The sequence below is a fragment of the Lepus europaeus genome, chromosome 2, assembly GCF_033115175.1.
Source record: "Lepus europaeus isolate LE1 chromosome 2, mLepTim1.pri, whole genome shotgun sequence".
Classification (NCBI taxonomy): Eukaryota; Metazoa; Chordata; class Mammalia; order Lagomorpha; family Leporidae; genus Lepus; species Lepus europaeus.
Window position 1 is genome coordinate 174,450,728 of NC_084828.1, and position 19,005 is coordinate 174,469,732.

The window sequence follows — 19,005 nt, forward strand, 5'->3', positions numbered from 1 at the left end:
TCTGCGGCTCTGAGGCGGCGGCCGCGGGACCCCGTGCCTCTTCTCCCTGGCAGCAACACGGCAGCGTGTACTGGAAGCGCGGGGCCGGCCGCCTGCTCGCCGGCCTGTCGCCAGCCCTCCCGCTGCACCGGCAGCTGCAGGTACCGGGCCTGGCGCGCGAACTTCCGCAGACCAGGGAGGTCCGGGGGGAAGGCTGCCCAGGGCGGGGAGAGGGCGGCCGGGCGGAGCCCAGCCAGCGCCATGCTTCTGCCCAGGCCTGCTTCTCCGTCAGCGACTGCCCGGTGTGGATGGACTCCAGCACCTCCGCCCAGTGCCGCCGGCTGGAGGCCGCCGTGGGCGGGCCCCGGGCCCTCAGCCGCCTCACGGGGTCCCGTGCCTATGAGGTGGGCAGCACCTGTGGTGGGCTGGGGGCGGGGCTGCTGTCCCCCGGGGGTCTGGGACAGCACGGCTGGCGAGCTGCCTCTGGGGGGTCACGAGGGACGGGGTTGGCTGCAGAGCCGGGACTGGGCGCCTGCAGGCCAGGGATCCGGGTGCACACGGCTTGTGCCTGGTGCGTGGGCGTGCTGAGCTGGCTCTAGTCTGTAACCTGGGGGTGGCCGTCTTGAAGCTGAAAGCAGCGTGTGCGTGTGCGTGTGCGTGGGACACTCCCCTGTGGTGCCTGGCAAACCCACAAGACAGTGCCTCTTTCCTGGTGGCTTCAGCCGTGGGCCCGGTGTGTGTGTGGGGGGGGAGGGCAGGGTCTGGCTGTGCTAGGCCAGCCCAAAGCGAGGGACTCGCCCAGAGCAGGGGGTTTGGGGAGACAGCCCCCGTCCCGGCATCTGAAGTAAGAGGACTGAGGTGGGGGCCCCTGCGCACCTGCTGCTGAGCCCTCACAGCGCCACGAGCCCTGCCAGGGTTCCTGGCCAAAGCCGCGTGAGCGCGGGTGTTGGGCAGAATCCGGCATTTCTGCTGGGGGCGTGTGCGAGGCGGAGTCCCCACAGCTCCCCCGCCGCGGCTGGGCTGTCTGAGGCTTCGCCGTCCTTTTCCAGCGCTTCACGGGAAACCAAATCGCCAAGATCCACCAGCAGAACCCCGAGGCCTACGCGCAGACCGAGGTTGGTTGATAGCGCGTGTGTGGGGTCGAAAGTCACGGATGGGCTGCTGCTTCGTGCTGGCCTCTCGCGTGCACCTGTCTCTGCGTGGGCGAGAAGCTCGCGTGGGCAGGCCTCCAGTACTCTTTCTTCCTATGGTCAGGCTCTTGCAGAAGAGGGGAGAAAAAGCAGACTGGTGGGAAAGAGAGGTCAGGAACCCTGGTGGCCGGCAGCGCTGAGGTCAGGGGTCCTCGGGTCTTCCTGAGACCACCGAGAGGAGAGGTCTGGGCGTCCCTCGGGCTCTGTCCTCTGCCGCCTTCCTGGCTAGCGTGGGGTGGCCAGTAGCAGCAGATGGGCATGGCGTCCGTGGTTTCTTTGGGAGTGTGTAGGCCTGCACTGTGGGGTCCCCAGCTGCAACCCTTCCACCAGACTCAGCGTCACAAGATCGCAGCTTCGCTCCCAGCTGCACTGTTGCTGAAACCGAGCACCTACTGCTGCCCGAGATACGGAGACACAGCTCCGCCCCGGCTGGTGGTCTTCATCTTAGTAGGAAATGATCAGCTCATATTAAATCAAAGTGCTGGGGCCGGCATTGTGGCAGGGTGGGTGAAGCCGCCAGCTGCGACACCAGCCTTCCATGTGGGTGTTTGCTCCAGTCCACTTCCTATCCAGCTCTCTGCTATGGCCTGGGAAAGCAATGGAGGATGACCCAAGTGCTTGGCCCTGCCACCTGCGTGGGAGACCTGGCAGAAGCTCCTGGCTCCTGGCTTCAGCCTGGCCCAGCCCTGGCCAGTGCAGCCATCTGGGGAGAGAACCAGCGAATGGGAGATTCTCTCTGTCTCTCCCTCTCTCTCTAACTCTGCCTTTCAAAAGAATAAGATATGGGGTTTCTATTTTTTACCTGTAGCTTTATTTGAGAGACAGAGAGAGGTCTTCCATATGCTTGTTTATTACCTGGATGCCCGCAACAGTCAGGGCTGAGCCAGGAAAAGCCAGGAGCCTGGAATCAGCCTGGGTCTCCCCTGTGGGTGACAGGGTGACAGGGGTCCAGGCACTCGAGCCGTCACCTGCTGTCTCAGGGTGCATTAGCAGGAAGCTGGATTGAAGTGGAGCCGAGACTCGGATGCGGGGATTCTGAATGGGACGTGGGCGACCGAAACAGCCGCTTAGCTGCCGTGCCGACGGCTGTGTCCCCAAAGTGCGTTCTGAAACCCGGACGTCAGCCTCCAGGAGTTTACCAGTCAGTGGTTCAAGATGCGGCATCAGTCGTACAGCGGGCCTTTGGCTACAGGAGGGGCGACCCCCCCAGATTCTGTGTGTGGAACACAGGTGGCGTTATGGGGACTGGGAGGGGACAGCCTCGTGTCCGCTGGCCCCGGGACCCGTGTCGCTCAGGGGAGCATGGACCCTCAGCAGCAATTCCCTGCCTGCCGCCTGGGCGCTGTGCTCGGAGGGGCACCTTTTACTTGCACTCGGCCTGAGCTCCCCCGAGTCCCGTGGCCACTTGTCCACTTCCCTGTGGCTGTAAAGGAGGACCACAGAGGCAGAGGAAGGGAAGCGGGGCACGCCGTCCTCAGCAGGTGGCACGAGGTGCAGAATCAGCTCCCCCGCCGTGGTTTCTCCCTGGGGCTTTGTTTTCTGTCTTGGCAGCGTCAGGGCCTGGCGGAGCTGCTGTGAGCGCGTGCGCCCCAGGCTTGCCGTTCCAGCGGCTCTTGTCTGGGATGCTGTCTGCACCACTGCTTGTGCGTGTTGCCCACGAGCACACACACTTGGTCTGACTTAAAACCCGTGTGTGTGCATGTGTGAGTGCGCATGTCATGTGTACATTTATGTGTGTGCATACATGTGTGTACGTGTGCATGTCTGCACGTGTTGTGTGTGCATGCTTGTGCGTTCATGTGTGCAATGCGTGTCTGCATATGCATGTGTACATGTGTGCATGTCTGTAAGCACGTGCGCATTGTTGTATGTGCATGTGTACGTGTGCATGCTTGTGTTCATGTGTACACGTGTGCATTGTGCATGCACATGTGTTTGCGCATATGCATGTGTACATGTGTGTGCATGTCTATGCATGCGTGCACGTGCATGTGTATGTGTGTGTGCTTGTGTGTTCATGTGTGCATTGTGTGTCTGGGCTGGTGTGTGTGCATGTGCACGTGTGTATGTGCATGCTTGTGTTCATGTGTGCATTGCGTGTCTGTGCTTGTGCATATGCATGTGTGTACGTGTGTGTACATGAGTGTGTTCATATGTCCGTGTGTGCATTGCATGTCTGTGTGTGCATATACACGTGTGTATACGTGTGTATACACGTGTGTGTACGTGCAGAAGTGGACAGCAGCTCGGGAATGTGGAAGGAGCCGTCTCTTTTCTCTTTCGCAGAGGATTTCCCTGGTCAGCAGCTTTGCCGCGTCCCTGTTCCTGGGCTCTTACTCCCCTACGGACTACAGCGACGGTAAGCTGCCGGCGCTGGCCCGCGGGCGGGGGCTGCTCCACCTCGGGGGTGGAGCACCGTATCTGGCTGTGTGATAGATGAGCCCTCAGCGCTCAAGACCACACGTGTCTTTTCCCACAAGGTGTCTCGGTGGGTCTCAGGAACATGGGAGTGGCTTAGCTGGTGGTGCCGGCCCAGGAGCTCATGCGAGCTGTCTGGCCAGCTGGGGGCTGCCAGTGTCTGAAGGCGCCACTGGGGCTGACGTCACACTCGGGATCCTGCGCACGACTCTTGGCAACATGTGGGCCCCTCGCAGGGCTGCCGTGAATTTGGGGAGGACAGGGAGCAGGGAGCCGCCACGCGGGAGTGGCAGAGTCTTTGCACCCTCGTGGTGGAAGGGCCGTCACTGCTGCCCCTCCCTGCAGGCCACACAGTGCCGGGCTGGGGAGGGGGGCGTCCCCAGCAGCCAGAGGGACTGTCTTGGAGCCCGGCTCCCCGGAGGAGCTGAATGCTGGAGATTAGGCTCACACCGGGTGTAGAATCAGGACGGAGAAAAACCAGATGGGGGCGGGGCAGGCGCGAGGCCACACCGGCAGCAGGTTGCCGTTGCTGGAGGAATGCTGTATGGGAGCACAAAGATACCGGCGGAGGGCACAGCGGGAGCCGGACCTGCGGGCGGGCGAGGCTTCGGACTGGAGCCGCCACGCCTTCTGGGAGTTCCCTGGGGGCTGCGTCACGTGGGCCAGGCCTTGCTCCACTGCCAGGAAGAGAGAAGAGTGGCTGAGGTCTTAAGCGTCTCCCTGGAGGAGAAGACGAGGTTCCTGCCGCAGGGGCCATGGGCCCGCGGGCCTGGAGCCTCATGCAGGCAGCGGCAGGGCCGCGGGATTGCCAGCGCCCAGCTGGCTCTGGTTCCCTGGCCCCACAGAGACGCAGGTGTGTCACAAAGCTTCCTGGAGGAGAGCGCTCCGGGCACGGGTGTGCCTCGAGGGAGCTGTGCTCCTGCTGGGTTGTGCACTTCGCCAACACCGCGCCAGCACGGCGCCAACACGGCGCCAGCACTGCGCCAGCACAGCGCCAGCACCGCGCCAGCACTGCGCCAACACCGCGCCAGCACGGCGCCAACACGGCGCCAACACTGCGCCAACACTTCGCCAACACCGCGCCAGCACGGCGCCAACACCGCGCCAACACCTCGCCAACACCGCGCCAACACTGCGCCAGCACTTCGCCAACATGGCGCCAACACTTCGCCAGCACCACGCCAGCACGGCGCCAGCACGGCGCCAGCACCGTGCCAACACTTCGCCAACACGGCGCCAACACTGCGCCAGCACTTCGCCAACACGGCGCCAACACTTCGCCAGCACCGTGCCAGCACGGCGCCAACACCGCGCCAACACGGCGCCAGCACGGCGCCAACACGGCGCCAACACTCCAGGATGTCTCCATGGCTTCCTTCCTCCTCCCTTCCTCAGGCTCCGGAATGAACTTGCTGCAGATCCAGGAAAAGGTCTGGTCCCGGGCTTGCCTGGACGCCTGCGCGCCTCACCTGGAGGAGAAGCTTGGCCCGCCCGTGCCGTCGTGCTCCGTTGTGGTAGGTCGCCGCTGGGGTGGGGGCTGGCAGCACACGTGCACACACGCACGCTCGCTGATGCACACACATGTGCTCGCACACCTGTTATTACACACGTGAGGTTTCCGGTACAGTCTGACAAGTGCTGGACACGAGTCGGACTGAGGCACCGGTCAGTGCCCTGCACAGAGTAGGCGCTCAGGTGTCGGGGGAGGGGTTGCAGGAGAGAACGCACGCAGGGCTCACCTTCAGGGCCTTGCTACCTTGGCTGAAACCTGAGGCAGGCGCCGACACTGTGGCACAGCGGGTTAACACCCTGGCCTAAAGCTCCGGCATCCCACATGGGCACTGGTTCGAGACCCTGCTGCTCCACTTCCAATCCAGCTCTCTGCTGTGGCCTGGGAAAGCAATAGAAGATGGCCCAAGTCCTTGGGCCCCTGCACCTGTGTGGGAGACCAGGAAGAAGCTCCTGGTTTTAGATTGACACAGTTCTGGCCATTGTGGCCAATTGGGGCGTGAACCATCGAGTGGAACACCTCTCTCTCTCTGCCTCCTCTCCCTATGTAACTCTGACTTTCAAATAAATAAATAAATCTTTAAAAAAAAGAAAAGAAACTTGAGGCAGACCATCTTGGGGTAAAGTGGAAAGAGACACTGGTGAGCCTGGCAGAGTCTGGGCCCTGGCACCCACTGCCTGCGACTAGATCCTGGCGCTCCTGTACCTGGCTGTGTTTAACCTCTGCCTCATTTCCTCATCTGGAACAATGGGAGTCGTACTATCTATCTGTCAACCATTTTTTAAAAAATATTTTGTTTATGTACTTGAGAGGTAGATTTACACAGAGAGAGGCAGAGAGAGAGAGAGAGAGAGAGAAAGAGATCTTCCATCCACTGGTTCACTCCCCACATGGTTGCCATGGCCAGACGTGGGCCGATCAGAAGCCAGGAGCCTGCAGCTTCATCTAGGTCTCCCACATATGGGTGCAGGGACCCAAGGACATGGACCATCTTCCACTGCTTTCCTGGGCCATAGTAGAGAGCTGGATCAGAAATGGAGCAGCTGGGTCTCAAACTGGTGCCAGTATGGGAACAGGATGCCAGCACTACAAGCGGCAACTTTACCTACTTCACAATAGTGCTGGCCCCATCTATCAATCTTTTTTTTTTTTTTTAAGAATTATTTTTATTTACTTGAAAGAGTTACAGAGAGAGGTAGAGCCAAAGAGTGAGGGAGGTCTATTCTGCTGGTTTACTCCCCAAATGACCGCAATGGTCAGAGCTGAGCTGACCCGAAGCCAGGAGCCAGGAGCTTCTTCCGGGTCTCCCACGTGAGTGCAGGGACCCAAGCACTTGGGCCATCTTCTACTGCTTTCCCAGGCCATAGCAGAGAGCTGGATCAGAAGAAGAGCAGCCAGGACTAGAACTGGTGCCCATGTGGGATGCCAGCACTGCAGGCTGGGGCTTTAACTTGCTGTGCCACAGCACCAGCTCCGCTTATCAATCAATTTTAAACAGCCATTCTGCACATTTGTCATGTCAGGCTGTTCACACTACTTACAAGCGTGCCCAGTCCCAGGTATCAGTACCACACACACTCACCACAAATGTGGCACCAGCCACTCGGAATGCCCGGGCACTGGCTGTGCTTGGTGAGCCTTGGTCGACCAGTGCTGTTCTCTGCTCTCCTGTGGGACAGTGTAGTAAAGACACCTGGGCCTTGTCGGTGGAGCCCTTGGGTGGGGTGCACCTGCCCCACAGCCAGAACAGCCACAAGGAGCCGTGGGGACCAGAGCCGTGACATGGAGGTGGGGCCTGTGTAGTCACGAAGCCTGGCGGGGGGCGGCGCTCTCATAACTGGAGTCCCAGCTGCCGGGCTTTCCTTGGAAGCTCCCCATGGGCTCATGGCACCACGAGGCAGTGATCTGAGCCAGGGAGTAGCGCTCCTGCCCTGAGTGCGACCACACTGGACCCCAGCAGACCCCGTCTGCTCCTGGTGCAACTCAGCAAAGCAGGGCCTTGCGTGGCTCCAGCGCTCTGTGACACTGAGAGCCGGTGTTGTCTGCCCGTGCTGAGCACGCCTGCTTCCCAGGAGGAGCCCTCGCAGAGCCAGCCGAGGGCTCAAGGAACCGGAAGGGGCAGATCCTGAAACTGTGGTTTTTCTGCATCACAGGATGGGGAAGCCAAGCCCGAGCTCAGTTTCTGGGTTTTTTGTTTCGTTTGTTTTTGTTTCTAAGGTTTATCTGTAGGGGCTTGTGCTGTGGCATAGTGAGTAAGGCCGCCACCTGCGGCGCCAGCATCCCATATGTGCTCTGGTTTGGTTCCCAGCTGCTCCACTTCTGATCCAGCTCCCTGCTAATGGGCCTGGGAAAGCAGTGGAAGATGGCCCAAGTGTTTGGGCATTTATTTATTTGAAAGGCAAAGTGACGAGAGAGAGAGAGAGAGAGAATCTTCTATCCACAATGGCCAGACCAAAGCCAGGAGCCTGGAACTCCATCCAGGTGTCCCATGTGGGTGCAGGGGCCCAAGGATTTGGGCCATCTTCCCCTGCTTTCCCAGGTGCATTAGTAGTGAGCTGGATCGCAAGGGGACCAGCTGGCACTGGAACCAGTGCTCCGATATGGGATTCAGGCTGTGACTGAACCTGCTGCACCTGATACCAGCCTTTTCCCTGTTTTTGAAGGCAGCCCCCAGATGACTTTTCCTCATTCTCCACAGGAAGGTGTTTGCACATGTGTTGCGTGGACCCTCCCTTGCATCCTTCCAGCCCACAGCCCCTGTGGCTCCACGCAGGTGTCACCTGCACCCCTCCTGTCATACACTCCCTCACTGTCCATCCTGCAGTCACTCTGGATCCTCTTGTGCTCCTAGAACCAGGGGCCTGGGGAGTTGCCGCCCCCAGGGTGCCCACCAGCAGGCGAGGGAGCCTGTGGGCGTGGCCACTGCTGCTGCAGCCTGCAGGCCAGTCCCCCGCTGCCCAGAGCTGAGCGACTCACGGTGCCCACAGGCCAGCCTGCCCTCCTTCCTGTCCCCTCTTGGTGGCTGCCCACCGCCGTCTCCTGGTTAAACCGCCTGCATACAACCTGCCCCGGGCTCTGGTTTTCAGACAGCCTCGGAGCTCATGAGGCAAAACTCCAGACCATCACCGGGAAATCTGCCACTTAGAAAGATGTCCTTGTCTTTCTTTATTTGAGAGAGAGACAGAGATCTTCCATCTGCTGGTTCACTCCCCAAATACCTACAATGAACAGGGCTGGGCTGGGCTGAAGCCAGGAGGCTGGAACTCCACCCAGGTCTCCCATGTGGGTGACAAGGACCTAGTTAGTAGAGCCATCACTGTTACCTACCCAGAACTGTAGCCATAAGAAACACACCAGGGGAGCCGTCACACAGAGTGATGGATCTGGGGAAGCCATCCCATGGCTGTGGCCCACCGAGCAGGGGATGTGGATATCTTCATCTTAGAGGGCAATGAATGTGCACGAGAGGAAGTTCTTGTCATTACATGTAGGGCAGGTGCAAGTCCACACGGGCACAGGCACACGTGGCAACCCAGCCGCATCTCTGGTGATAAAGCAGACACCGTAGTGTGGCTCCGGGTGCGTGTGGCCATCTGTGCAGGCGTTGCTCTTGCAGTGGGGTCTGGACCTGCCCAGGGTGGCTGATGATCGCATCTCTCCCTGGAACGTGACCTGGAACCTGAGAGACAACTTTGCAGAATGCCCACGCTTTTAGGGTCTTGGCGTAGAAATGGGACACGGTAAAGCCTTCTGGGGGGTGGGCATTTGCCGTAGCAGGTAAGCCGTGGGATCAGGCTGCTGCGTCGGAGTGCCTGGGTTCGAGTCCTGGGTCTGCTCCTGATTGCAGCTTCCCCCTAATGCGCACGGTGGGAGGCAGCAGGGGTCACTCCAGGACTTGGGTCCATGCCCCCCACGTGGACGGCCTGGGTTGAGTTTCTGGCGGCCAGCTTTGGCATGGGCTAGGCTCCCCCTTCATAACCACTGGGCTCTGCCTCTCAAATGAATAAATACATTTTTTAAAAAATACTTGAGCTAGCCGGGACATTAGGTGATGACATTTCCCACCCCCCGCCTCCCAGGGTCTGTCTCGGCAGGAAGTGGGAGTCAAGAGCCAGAGCCAGCGTCAAGCCCCGGGGCTCCCGTGTGGGCGTCCTGGAATGCCTGCCGCGTTGTGTAGCTTCCTTTGTCAGTTCTCTCTCTCTCTCTTTGCTATCAGGCAGTTGCTTTTTAATTTACTTGAAAGGCAGAGAGACAGACAGACAGACAGACCTCCCATCTGCTGGATCATTCTCTAAATGCCCACAGCAGCCGTGGCTGGGCCGGGGGAAGCCTGGAGCCCGGAACTCCACCCAGGACTCCCATGTGGGTGGCAGGGGCCCAACTCTGGGCCATCGTCTGGGTGTCATTAGCAGGAAGCTGAAATGGAGAGCGGAGGCAGGACTCGAACCCAGGCACTGCATTTTGGGACACCAGTAGCTCAGTTGGCAGCGGGATGGCTGCACCAGGGCACCCCTCCTTTATTTTAAACTTCCGGGCCTCAGGTACAATCAGGGAAAGCAATGGGCTTCTCCCCCTTCACAACCACTTTCTAAGAACGTGGGTCTGGCCTCTGCCCCTCCACCCCGTCTCGTGCAGGGTCGCGATGGCCCTATTCTGGGCGAGTCCTGCCTCACTCCGCCTTTTCGGTTTATGCCGTCTGCCCTGTGTGGCCAACTTGGTCTTCAGCAGGTGCTGGGGGGCGGAGTGTGTGTAAGGCCTCACCCGCTCCCACTCACCTGCCTTCGGGTCCTGTTACTGTTTTGTTTTTTTATACTGCGTCCGGCATGTGGAGCCCGCAAAGCTGGTACATGATGGCGTTCTAGTTTCCTTGAATCCCAAATTCAAGTGGTCTGGGGTGGGCGCTGTGGCACAGTGGCTAAACCGCCTCTTGGGACATGCACAACCCTTGTCAGAGCGCCCACCTGAGTCCCGGCTGCTCCACCTCTGACCTGCTCCCTGCTAACGCGTGGCCCAAGTCCCGTGTCCCTGCTACCCACGAGGGAGACACGTGGAGCTCCTGGCTGCTGACTCCTGCCTGGCCCAGCCCTGGCTCTTGTGGGCACTCAGGGAGGGAACCAGCAGATGGGAGATTTCTCTCTTTGTCTGTCTGTCTGTCCCTCTGTTGCTCTGCCTTCAAGTAGATGAAAATAAATCAGTCCTTTGTGAAGAATCTGTGGTTCCAGGGAAGATCTCGTGCCCCGGGCCCGGACTGCGCAGCTCCTCCGGCCGTCGTGGGCAGGGGGGCCATGCCTGGTTTGCGACAGGGAGCTCAGTGGCGGCCTGGGTCCCCAGGCACCGACCCCCCCTGAGCCGCGTACCTGCTCTTTCTCCTAGGGAGCCGTGTCCTCCTACTACGTGCAGCGCTATGGGTTTTCTCCAGGGTGCAAAGTGGTCGCCTTCACCGGCGACAACCCAGGTGAGTGGCCCGAGGGACCTCTCCCGAGGTGGCCCGGCTGGGGCCTTGTGGACTTCAGGGAATTCCAGGTTGGGCTCTGGTGAAGCCCCCTCCCCAACTCCGTGCGTCTGCCCCACCTGGGCCCTGATGCCCCACGGAGCCTCACAGGCCAGTCTGCTCCTGCCAGGAGGGAGCTGGCCAGCAGGCTAAAGGAGGCCATAAGGAGGCAGTGTTTTCCTGCAGGCTCGTCAGAACGGTGTAGGGTTCAGGTCCCCGGTCCCCTGCTTCTGCTTGTGTTGGGGCAGTGTGCACTGTCCCGAGGTGGGCAGTCGCGCTGTGCAGCGTCTGGGGGTCGGGCAGCAGGTGGGGTTCCTGGACCTCCCTGGCAGTGTTTGGGGGCCCTCCCCGCACTGCTCTGAGATTGAGTGAGCACCTGCTGTGACCAGGCCTTTGTCCAGCGCTGTGGTGCATCAGTGACCAAGGCCTGGGGCAGACAGTGAGCACAGCCTTGACCCCGTCCTTGGCGTCCACCTGGCCTTCAGTTTCTCTGCGCTCCCTCCCCGGGCAGCGGTAGGGTTTTGGATCCTCTTAGGGAAGACTTCCCGGCCCAGTCAGAGGTCCTGACCCTGGAGGTCTTGCCTTGGGGCCACCACCGAGTGTGGGGTTGGGGTCGGGTGGTGTGGTGCTCCTGTCTTGGGGACGCTGGTTTGCTCTGTGGCCCTCACGTGCCTGCAGCTGACCAGCAGCTGCCCTCTCTTCTCAGCGTCGCTGGCGGGCATGAAGCTGGAGGAAGGGGACATTGCGGTAAGCTGACCTCGCACCGGAAGCGCTTGTGCCTCTCTGCCCCAGGGGACCAGGGTGCCGGCTCTCAGCAGCACCCTTGCTCCTGTGCTGGGGGGACCCAGAGGTCCTGCTGGACAGCTGCCAGTCCTGTAGGGGTGGTGATGGCAGGGGCTGGAGGTGGGGCTCGGCCGTGAGCTCCCGGGTTCAGGCAGGAAGATGCAGCCCATGCCTCCGCGCTTAGAGGGGAAGTCACTGGGGCAGCAGCCCTCACCCACAGCCTTGGGGTGGGTTCCGGGACGTCGGCACAGGGGCTCTGTGCCTGGGGGTGACGCTGGCTTAGCATGTGTCAGGTCTGCAGGGTGTGGAGTGAAGCCATGGGGCTGGGGGTGGCCGGGTGGGCCGTGCTGGCTGGCAGCCGGAAGCCTGTGTGGGCAGGGCTGGCGGCACCTCGCCTCTGCACTCCGTCCCCAGGTCAGCCTGGGCACCAGCGACACCCTGTTCCTCTGGCTCCGCGAGCCCACGCCTGCTCTGGAAGGCCACATCTTCTGCAACCCGGTTGACCCCCGGCACTACATGGCCCTCTTGTGGTAAGCCTGGCTGCCGGCTGGCATCGCCCCCTGTGTGGGGAGGGGCTGCAGGACAGAGCCAGCCCTGTGCCCCCATGCAGGGGCGTGGTGTGCAGGGCGCAGCCCCGGTCTCTGCCTGGGCGCCTGGGGTTTGGGGCACCTGCTGTACTCTGTGCGGGGTTGTGGTACAGCCTGACCTGCAGCCCCTTCTGCCTGGGACTGTCCGGAAACTCCTGGGTCCAGGCAGCAGGCCCTGGCTCCCTCCCTCAGAGCTGTGTGCACCCCTGCAGCTTTAAGAATGGCTCCCTGATGAGAGAGAAGATCCGCGACGAGTCCGCCTCCTGTTCCTGGAGCGAGTTCTCCAGGGCCCTGGAGTCCACGGAGATGGGGAACGGCGGACAGCTAGGTAGGCTGTCGACTGATGCCCGGGCCGGGGAGGAGGCACAGCTGGCTCCTGGAGGGGACGGCCTGGGGCCAGAGGGGGCGGGAGAGGAGGCACCCCTGGCACCCCAGGTTCTAGTGAGGGTTCTAGGTGGGCACAGCCACACGTGCTGAGCCCTCAGTGTCCCAGCTGCCGGCACCAGAGGTGGCAGCCTCCACCCTGGTGTCCTTGCACACAGCGCTCTGCCCCAGACGCACGGCCGTGTGAGGAGTCCTGCCAGCCTCCTGGCGGCCCTCCGAGCTGGACTGTGTGCCTCCCTCTCTGAGCCTGGGTCGGTGTGTCAGGACTGGGGGCGGGTTGGGGGCAGCCATGTATGGTCCGGGCTGCTAGGTGGGAGCGGGAGGAGCCGTGGGGGTGGCTGGGGGCAGCCGCAGCTGTGTGTGAGCCCAGGCCTGTCTGGTGCCCCCTGTCCTGTGGAGGGATGAGGAGGAGAGGGGGGTACGCTCGGGTCCCCCGGTGGGGGGTGGGGACACAGCACACAGCGAGTAGCCAATCTTGTGTGTGTGGCCACCGATGGCCCCTCTCGTCCTGGTTTGTTTCAGGCTTCTATTTTGATGTCATGGAGATCACCCCCGACGTGATCGGCCGTTACAGGTTCAGTGCAGATGGCCGCGAGGTGCGTTGGGGGGGGGGGGGGCCGGCACCGGGCACTGCTGGCCCCTTCTCTGAGTGCGACATAGAACGCTGCCTAGAAACGCGTGTGTGGAGACTTCCTTCATTCACTCCTGCTGCTGTGATTCATACTTTTAAAAAAAATTTTTATTTATTTGAAAAGCAGAGTTACAGAGAGGGAGAGTCAGAGAGCGAGAGGGAGAGAGAAAGCTCCTCCATCGCTGGTTCACTCCCCAAAAGGCCAAAATGGGCAGGGCTGAGCCAGGCTGAAGCCACAGCCCAGAACTCCATCCTGGTCTCCTGTGTGGGTGCAGGGGCCCAAGTGACCAGGCCATCTTCTGCTGCTTTCCCAGGCCACAGCTGGGAGCTGGATCAGAAGTGGAGCAGCCAGGACTCAAACCAGTGCTCATGGGATGCTGGTGCTGCAGGCGGCTTTACCCACTAGGCCACAGTGTCGTCCCCGCTCCCGCCACACACACCTGTTTTCTTTTGTGCAGAGCAGTCCTAGGTTTGTCAGGGAGATGGTCGTGCCTTTCATTCAGTCATTCATTCACCCAACAGGTACACGTGGTGGGTGCCAGGCGGGGAGCAGAGGGAACAGGACGCATTGTGGCCTTGCTCTGTGAGGCCCACAGTCCAGGGGGAAGCTGGGCAGTGAGCAGGTGCACAGCTTTTCATCACTGTAACAAAGCCCCTCTGTGAGAGGGGCCTGGAGGGTGAGACCCGAGGGTGGGAGGACCCTGGCCCCGGAAGTGGGGACAGACCTCCCCAGAGGGATCCGGCGGAGCTGAGGGTAGAGTGGAGGAGTTTGGGATGGGGGAGAAGCAGGCTCTGCCCTTGGTCTCAGGTGCTGGGGAAGCGAGCCTGGGCTGGGCCTGTCGGGTTCGGCTGGGAGGACCCTGCATGGCCTGTGTGTCTTGGCCTAAGCTCATGGCCCTCACTTAGCGAATGTCAGTGACGTGTGCCAGGCTCTGTTGCCCAGCTGCCCCAAGACCCAGGTGCCACCACTACCTCAGTTTTGTCAGGAAAGACTGGCTGGGGCTGCGCTGTGGTGCAGCGGGTAAAGCTGCTCCTGCATCGCCGGCATCCCATGTGGGCTCTGGTTCCTGCCCCGGCTGCTCCACTTCCGATCCAGCTCCCTGCTGTGGCCTGGGAAAGCAGCAGCAGATGGCCAAGTGCCACCCATGTGAGGGACACGGATGAAGCTCCTGCCTTCTGGCTTCTGCTTCGTTCAGCTCTGGCCATTGTGGCCAGGAGAGTGAACCCGTGGATGGAAGTTCTCGGTCTCTGTCTCTCTATCACTCTGCCTTTCAAATAAATAAAATGAATTGTCAAAAAAAAAAAAAAAAAAAAAAAAACCAACCCAACAACACATCAACAGCAAAAGCAAACACTCAGCTGCCAGAGCCTGGAGATCCCTGAGTGAGCTTGTGTGCGTGACCATGGGTGAAGAGCCCTCCAATAGAACATCTCCCTCTCCCTCTCCCTCTCCCTCTCCCCCCCATCCCCCCCCCCCGCCTGTCACACACACACGTGGACCTCACTGTGTGCCCACCCTTCCTGGCCGCAGGTCTCAGCCTTCCCCGGGGACGTGGAGATCCGAGCTCTGGTCGAAGGACAGTTCATGGCCAAGAGGATCCATGCGGAAGGCCTGGGCTACCGCGTCAGTAAGTGAGGCGCTGGCGGGGTGCGCCCTGGAGGAGGCGGCCGAGGCTCACGGGGCGGTGTCCATTCAGGCCTGTGATGAGGGGGCTGGCCCTGGCGTGGACAGCCGGGGCAGACCGGCACTGGGGGGCAGGCTGTCCTGCTGCTCTGCCGTGTCCCCAGAAGCTGGGTCTTTGGCTGCTGACTTGGAAGGGGTCGTTGTCAGCTCCACACTGCAGACTTAAGGTCCTCAATTCTGGACCCCACGGGCACGGGCAATGCAGGTGGGAGGAGTCTGGTCTGGGGCTGTGACTGGACCTTGACTGGCCAGCCTGGCCAGGGCCCATCCTCCAGCATCCAGATCCAGAGGACTGCATGGAGGAGGCAGGCCCAGGGGATGGCAGTGGGACAGATGGCTGGAGAGAGGGATTTCTGAGGACTGGAGCCGGGGGATAGGTGGCTCTCGGGGGTCCCTGAGCTCCCCTACTCTGCCACTGGTGTGGTCTGGGGGCTCTGCGAGGAAACTGCACTGGCAGCCGCGGGACCCAGGTTCCTTTCTTTTGAAGATTTATTTGTTTATTTGAGAGGCAGAGAGAGAGAGAGAGGTCTTCCATCTGCTGGTTCACTCCCCAGATGACCACAATGGCCAGGGCTGGGCCAGGCCAAAGCCAGGAGCCAGGAGCTCCTTCTGGGTCCCCCACATGGGTGCAGGGGCCCAAGCACTTGGGCCATCCTCCACTGCTTTCCCAGGTGTATTAGCAGGGAGTTGGGTCAGAAGTGGAGCAGCCGAGATTTGAACCGGCGCCCGTATGGGATGCTGGCATTGCAGGCGGTGGTTTAACCAGCTCTGCTACAGCACTGGCCCCCAATACACATTTTAAAACCAAGAAAATGAGGGTTAGAAATGTTGCCAGCTCCTCATCTCACCACCCTGAGTGTCCCAGGAAATCCCCCGAAGGTCTGCCAAGAATACAGAGTGCGAGAAGAGACTGGGGAGAGGTCCTCGGCCGTGGCCAGCAGGGCCTGGCAGGGCAGGGACTCGGGGCGGAAGCGGACCTGTGTGGGCGCAGGAGGGGCCGCTGCCCTTGCGTTTCCACTCCAGCCGCGGAGCGGCATGAGGTTACCAATCCTCTTAGCGAGCCTCTGAGCGGAACCGGACCTGTGTGGCCGGCACCTGTGTCTCCCAAGTGAACATGCTTGGGACCCTGGGCCTGCGGGGGCGGGGCTTGGCCCCAGCGTTGTAGCGGACCAGCCCTCGGCTCACTTGGCTGTACTGGCGTGTGAGGGTAACGAGGCGTGTCACGTGAGGACCGGGGCTGCCAGCACTTGCTGAGCGCCGCGGCGGGCCTGTCCTGGTTCCGCCGTCTGCCCGCGTTTAGCAGCAGGACCTCTGACTCAGTGCTGAGGAGGAAGTGGCACCGCTGGCCTCGGGAGCCGGGTTCTGGATCTTCACCCCGGGGGTGAACCTGCTTTGCTTAAGGCACTGCCCTCCCACCCCATGTCTGTACCCGCCGTCCATGTCTGTACACGCCGTCGCGCACGTGCACGGCTCCCGTCAGCTTATTTTTCTGTGCATCTCTTTTTGTTTAGGTTAATTGTGTATGCAGGAAAGCCTTGTAATAACAAGCTTTAAAAATATAATTACTGGCCGGCGCCGTGGCTCAACAGGCTAATCCTCCGCCTTGCGGCGCCGGCACACCGGGTTCTAGTCCCGGTCGGGGCACCGATCCTGTCCCGGTTGCCCCTCTTCCAGTCCAGCTCTCTGCTGTGGCCAGGGAGTGCAGTGGAGGATGGCCCAAGTGCTTGGGCCCTGCACCCCATGGGAGACCAGGAGAAGCACCTGGCTCCTGCCATCGGATCAGCGCGGTGCGCGGGCCGCAGCGCGCCTACCGCGGCGGCCATTGGAGGGTGAACCAACGGCAAAGGAAGACCTTTCTCTCTGTCTCTCTCTCACTGTCCACTCTGCCTGTCAAAAATTAAAAAAAAAAAATAATTAAAAAAATATAATTACTAATAATCAAAATCAGCTCCTACTTCATGTTCTTAAAATGCCATTGAACTTTGAGCAGTTGGCACTGTGGCGTGGTAGGTTAAGCATCTGCCTGTGGCACCGGCATTCCATATGGGTGCTGGTTCGAATCCCGGCTGCTCCACTTCCACTCCAGCTCCCTGCTGTTGGTCTGGGAAAGCAGTAGAAGATGGCCCAAGTGCTTGGGCCCCTGCACCTGCATGGGAAGCGCAGAAGAAGCTCCTGGCTCCTGGCTTCAAATTGGCCCAGCTCTGACCATTCCAGCCATTTGGGGAGTGAACCAGCAGATGGAAGACCTCTGTTTCTCCCTCTCTCTGTTTGTAACTCTGCCTCTCAAATAAATAAATGTATCTTAAAAAAACAACTTTGACTGCAGCATAGCATGCTGTACAGTGTTGATAAAGCACCTGATGTCTTAGCACTTTAAAAAAGCTTCCGTTGGAGATCATTGTAGCTGCACATAGAGCTGTTCAGCAGGTGGCTGATTTTTTTAAAACATTATTTATTTACTTGAAAGGCAGAGTTACAGAGAGAGGGGGAGAGAGAGAGAGAGAGAGAGAGAGAGAGAGATTGATCTTCCACCTGCCGGTTCACTCCCTAGACAGCCGCAGTGGGTGAGGCTGGATCTCACGCAGGATGCCGGCATTGCAGGCGGCGGCTAACCTGCTGTGCTGCCACGCCGACCCCAGGCAGCTAAAGTTCCCTGCAGGAAGGGCTTGTCCTTCTCTCCGGAGGCTAGACTGTGGGGCTTGTCTTTTTATCTCATCAGAACTTGGATCATAACTGGGCTGCCTGCCACCTGGGTTACTTTTAGTTCACCAGGGTTTGGGGGCGGGCCCCTCCTCCAGCGAGTTGCTGGGATCTGATCGCTGTGTGGCCACAGAGCCCTCTGCTGTCCAGCCCTGCCCCCGTCCGCAGAGCCCTCTGCTGTCCAGCCCTGCCCCCGTCTGTGGAGCCGGTAGCCTCGCAGGTGAGCCTCCGCCAGCCTCCGGGCCACCTCACCAGCTCAGACACCGCACGGGGCTTTGTTTTTCCTGCCTGGTGGCTCCAGCTGCCTTCTCTGGCTGCCCTGAGGACGCAGGATGAACCTGCACTTGAGGAGGCAACTCGTTCTGGAACACAGTTCATTTGGGCCTCTTGCACTGGACGCTCTGTGGTGACTTTGTGCGATTTTGTTGCTGTGTGCTCTGCTTTCTCTTGGTGGTTTCGGCACCAGTGTTGTTCTCGATCATCGATGTCTTAACTGGAGGCAGGAGCAGATGTCTGCTCCTGGACTCGGGCTTATCCTTTTTTTACTGAGACATCCCTCGATCAGCACTCAGTTGAGAAACCCTCCTGTTTGCTGTCCCTGTCTCCCCCAGCCCCACGCCCCCATCTCCCCCAGCCTCCAAGAGCAGTAGCCCCCCCATCTCCCCCAGCCCCACGTCCCCGTCTCCCCCAGCCTCCAAGAGCAGTAGCCCCCCCATCTCCCCCAGCCCCACGTCCCCGTCTCCCCCAGCCTCCAAGAGCAGTAGCGCCCCCATCTCCCCCAGCCCCACGTCCCCGTCTCCCCCAGCCTCCAAGAGCAGTAGCCCCCCCATCTCCCCCAGCCCCACGTCCCCGTCTCCCCCAGCCTCCAAGAGCAGTAGCTCCCCCATCTCCCCCAGCCTCCAAGAGCAGTAGCCCCCTGCTGTCTCCCCCAGCCCCTAAGAGCAGTAGCCTCCCATCTCCCCCAGCCTCATGCCCCTGTCTCCCCCAGCCCCCAAGGACAGTAGCCCCCCATCCCGTCTCCCCCAGCCCCCAAGGACAGTAGCCCCCCACCCCATCTCCCCCACACCCCCGTCTCCCCCAAACCCCAAGGACAGTAGCCCCCCATCCCGTCTCCCCCAGCCCCCAAGGACAGTAGCCCCCCATCCCGTCTCCCCCAGCCCCACGCCCCCATCTCCCCTAGCCCCCAAGGACAGTAGCCCCCCACCCCGTCTCCCCCAGCCCCATGCCCCCATCTCCCCCAGCCCCCGAGGGCAGCGAGTCCTCTCTCTCAGCCCGTCTTGCTTGGCCAGCTTCTGGACGTCACAGTGCCTGAAGTGGCGCCGTGTGTGTCATGACCTGCCTCTTCCATTCTGTGTCACGGGAGTCTATGTGCCTGTTGTTAATTTTCATTGCACCAGCATTTCCATCGTGTGATTTTGCCAGTTTCTGTATTCATTTGCTGTGCGGGCCGTGTGCGACCCCCAAAAGTGGATGGATGTGCTGGGGGCCACATCCCCAGTGCACAGAGCCCACCGCGTGTGTGCTTGCCGTGGTCAGAGGGCTTTCGGGAGTAGTTTGCGCCTTCTGCTCTTTGGCTGTGGGTGGACGCGGTGCTGCAGGTGCTGCAGTGGGAGCCGGGAGACCGGGTCCTGCCCTGCGGTTCTTTTCC

The 19,005-nt window shown here is 60.7% G+C and overlaps 1 protein-coding gene across 6 annotated transcripts in view; it reads left to right on the forward strand.

Moving 5' to 3' along the window:
• Nucleotides 1–19,005, forward strand: part of XYLB (xylulokinase) — a 45,661-nt gene that overhangs the window by 8,854 nt on the left and 17,802 nt on the right. For 3 of the 6 annotated variants that reach the window (XM_062216297.1, XM_062216290.1, XM_062216251.1), the window contains exons 5-15: nt 54–140; nt 255–383; nt 1,029–1,094; nt 3,456–3,528; nt 4,983–5,101; nt 10,471–10,552; nt 11,295–11,335; nt 11,786–11,901; nt 12,171–12,286; nt 12,865–12,938; nt 14,505–14,601. In XM_062216297.1, coding sequence (XP_062072281.1) covers nt 54–140; nt 255–383; nt 1,029–1,094; nt 3,456–3,528; nt 4,983–5,101; nt 10,471–10,552; nt 11,295–11,335; nt 11,786–11,901; nt 12,171–12,286; nt 12,865–12,938; nt 14,505–14,601 — 1,000 coding nt within the window. The remainder of the gene's footprint in view (nt 1–53; nt 141–254; nt 384–1,028; nt 1,095–3,455; nt 3,529–4,982; nt 5,102–10,470; nt 10,553–11,294; nt 11,336–11,785; nt 11,902–12,170; nt 12,287–12,864; nt 12,939–14,504; nt 14,602–19,005) is intronic. The other 3 variants (XM_062216262.1, XM_062216272.1, XM_062216282.1) reach the window with 3 other exon arrangements.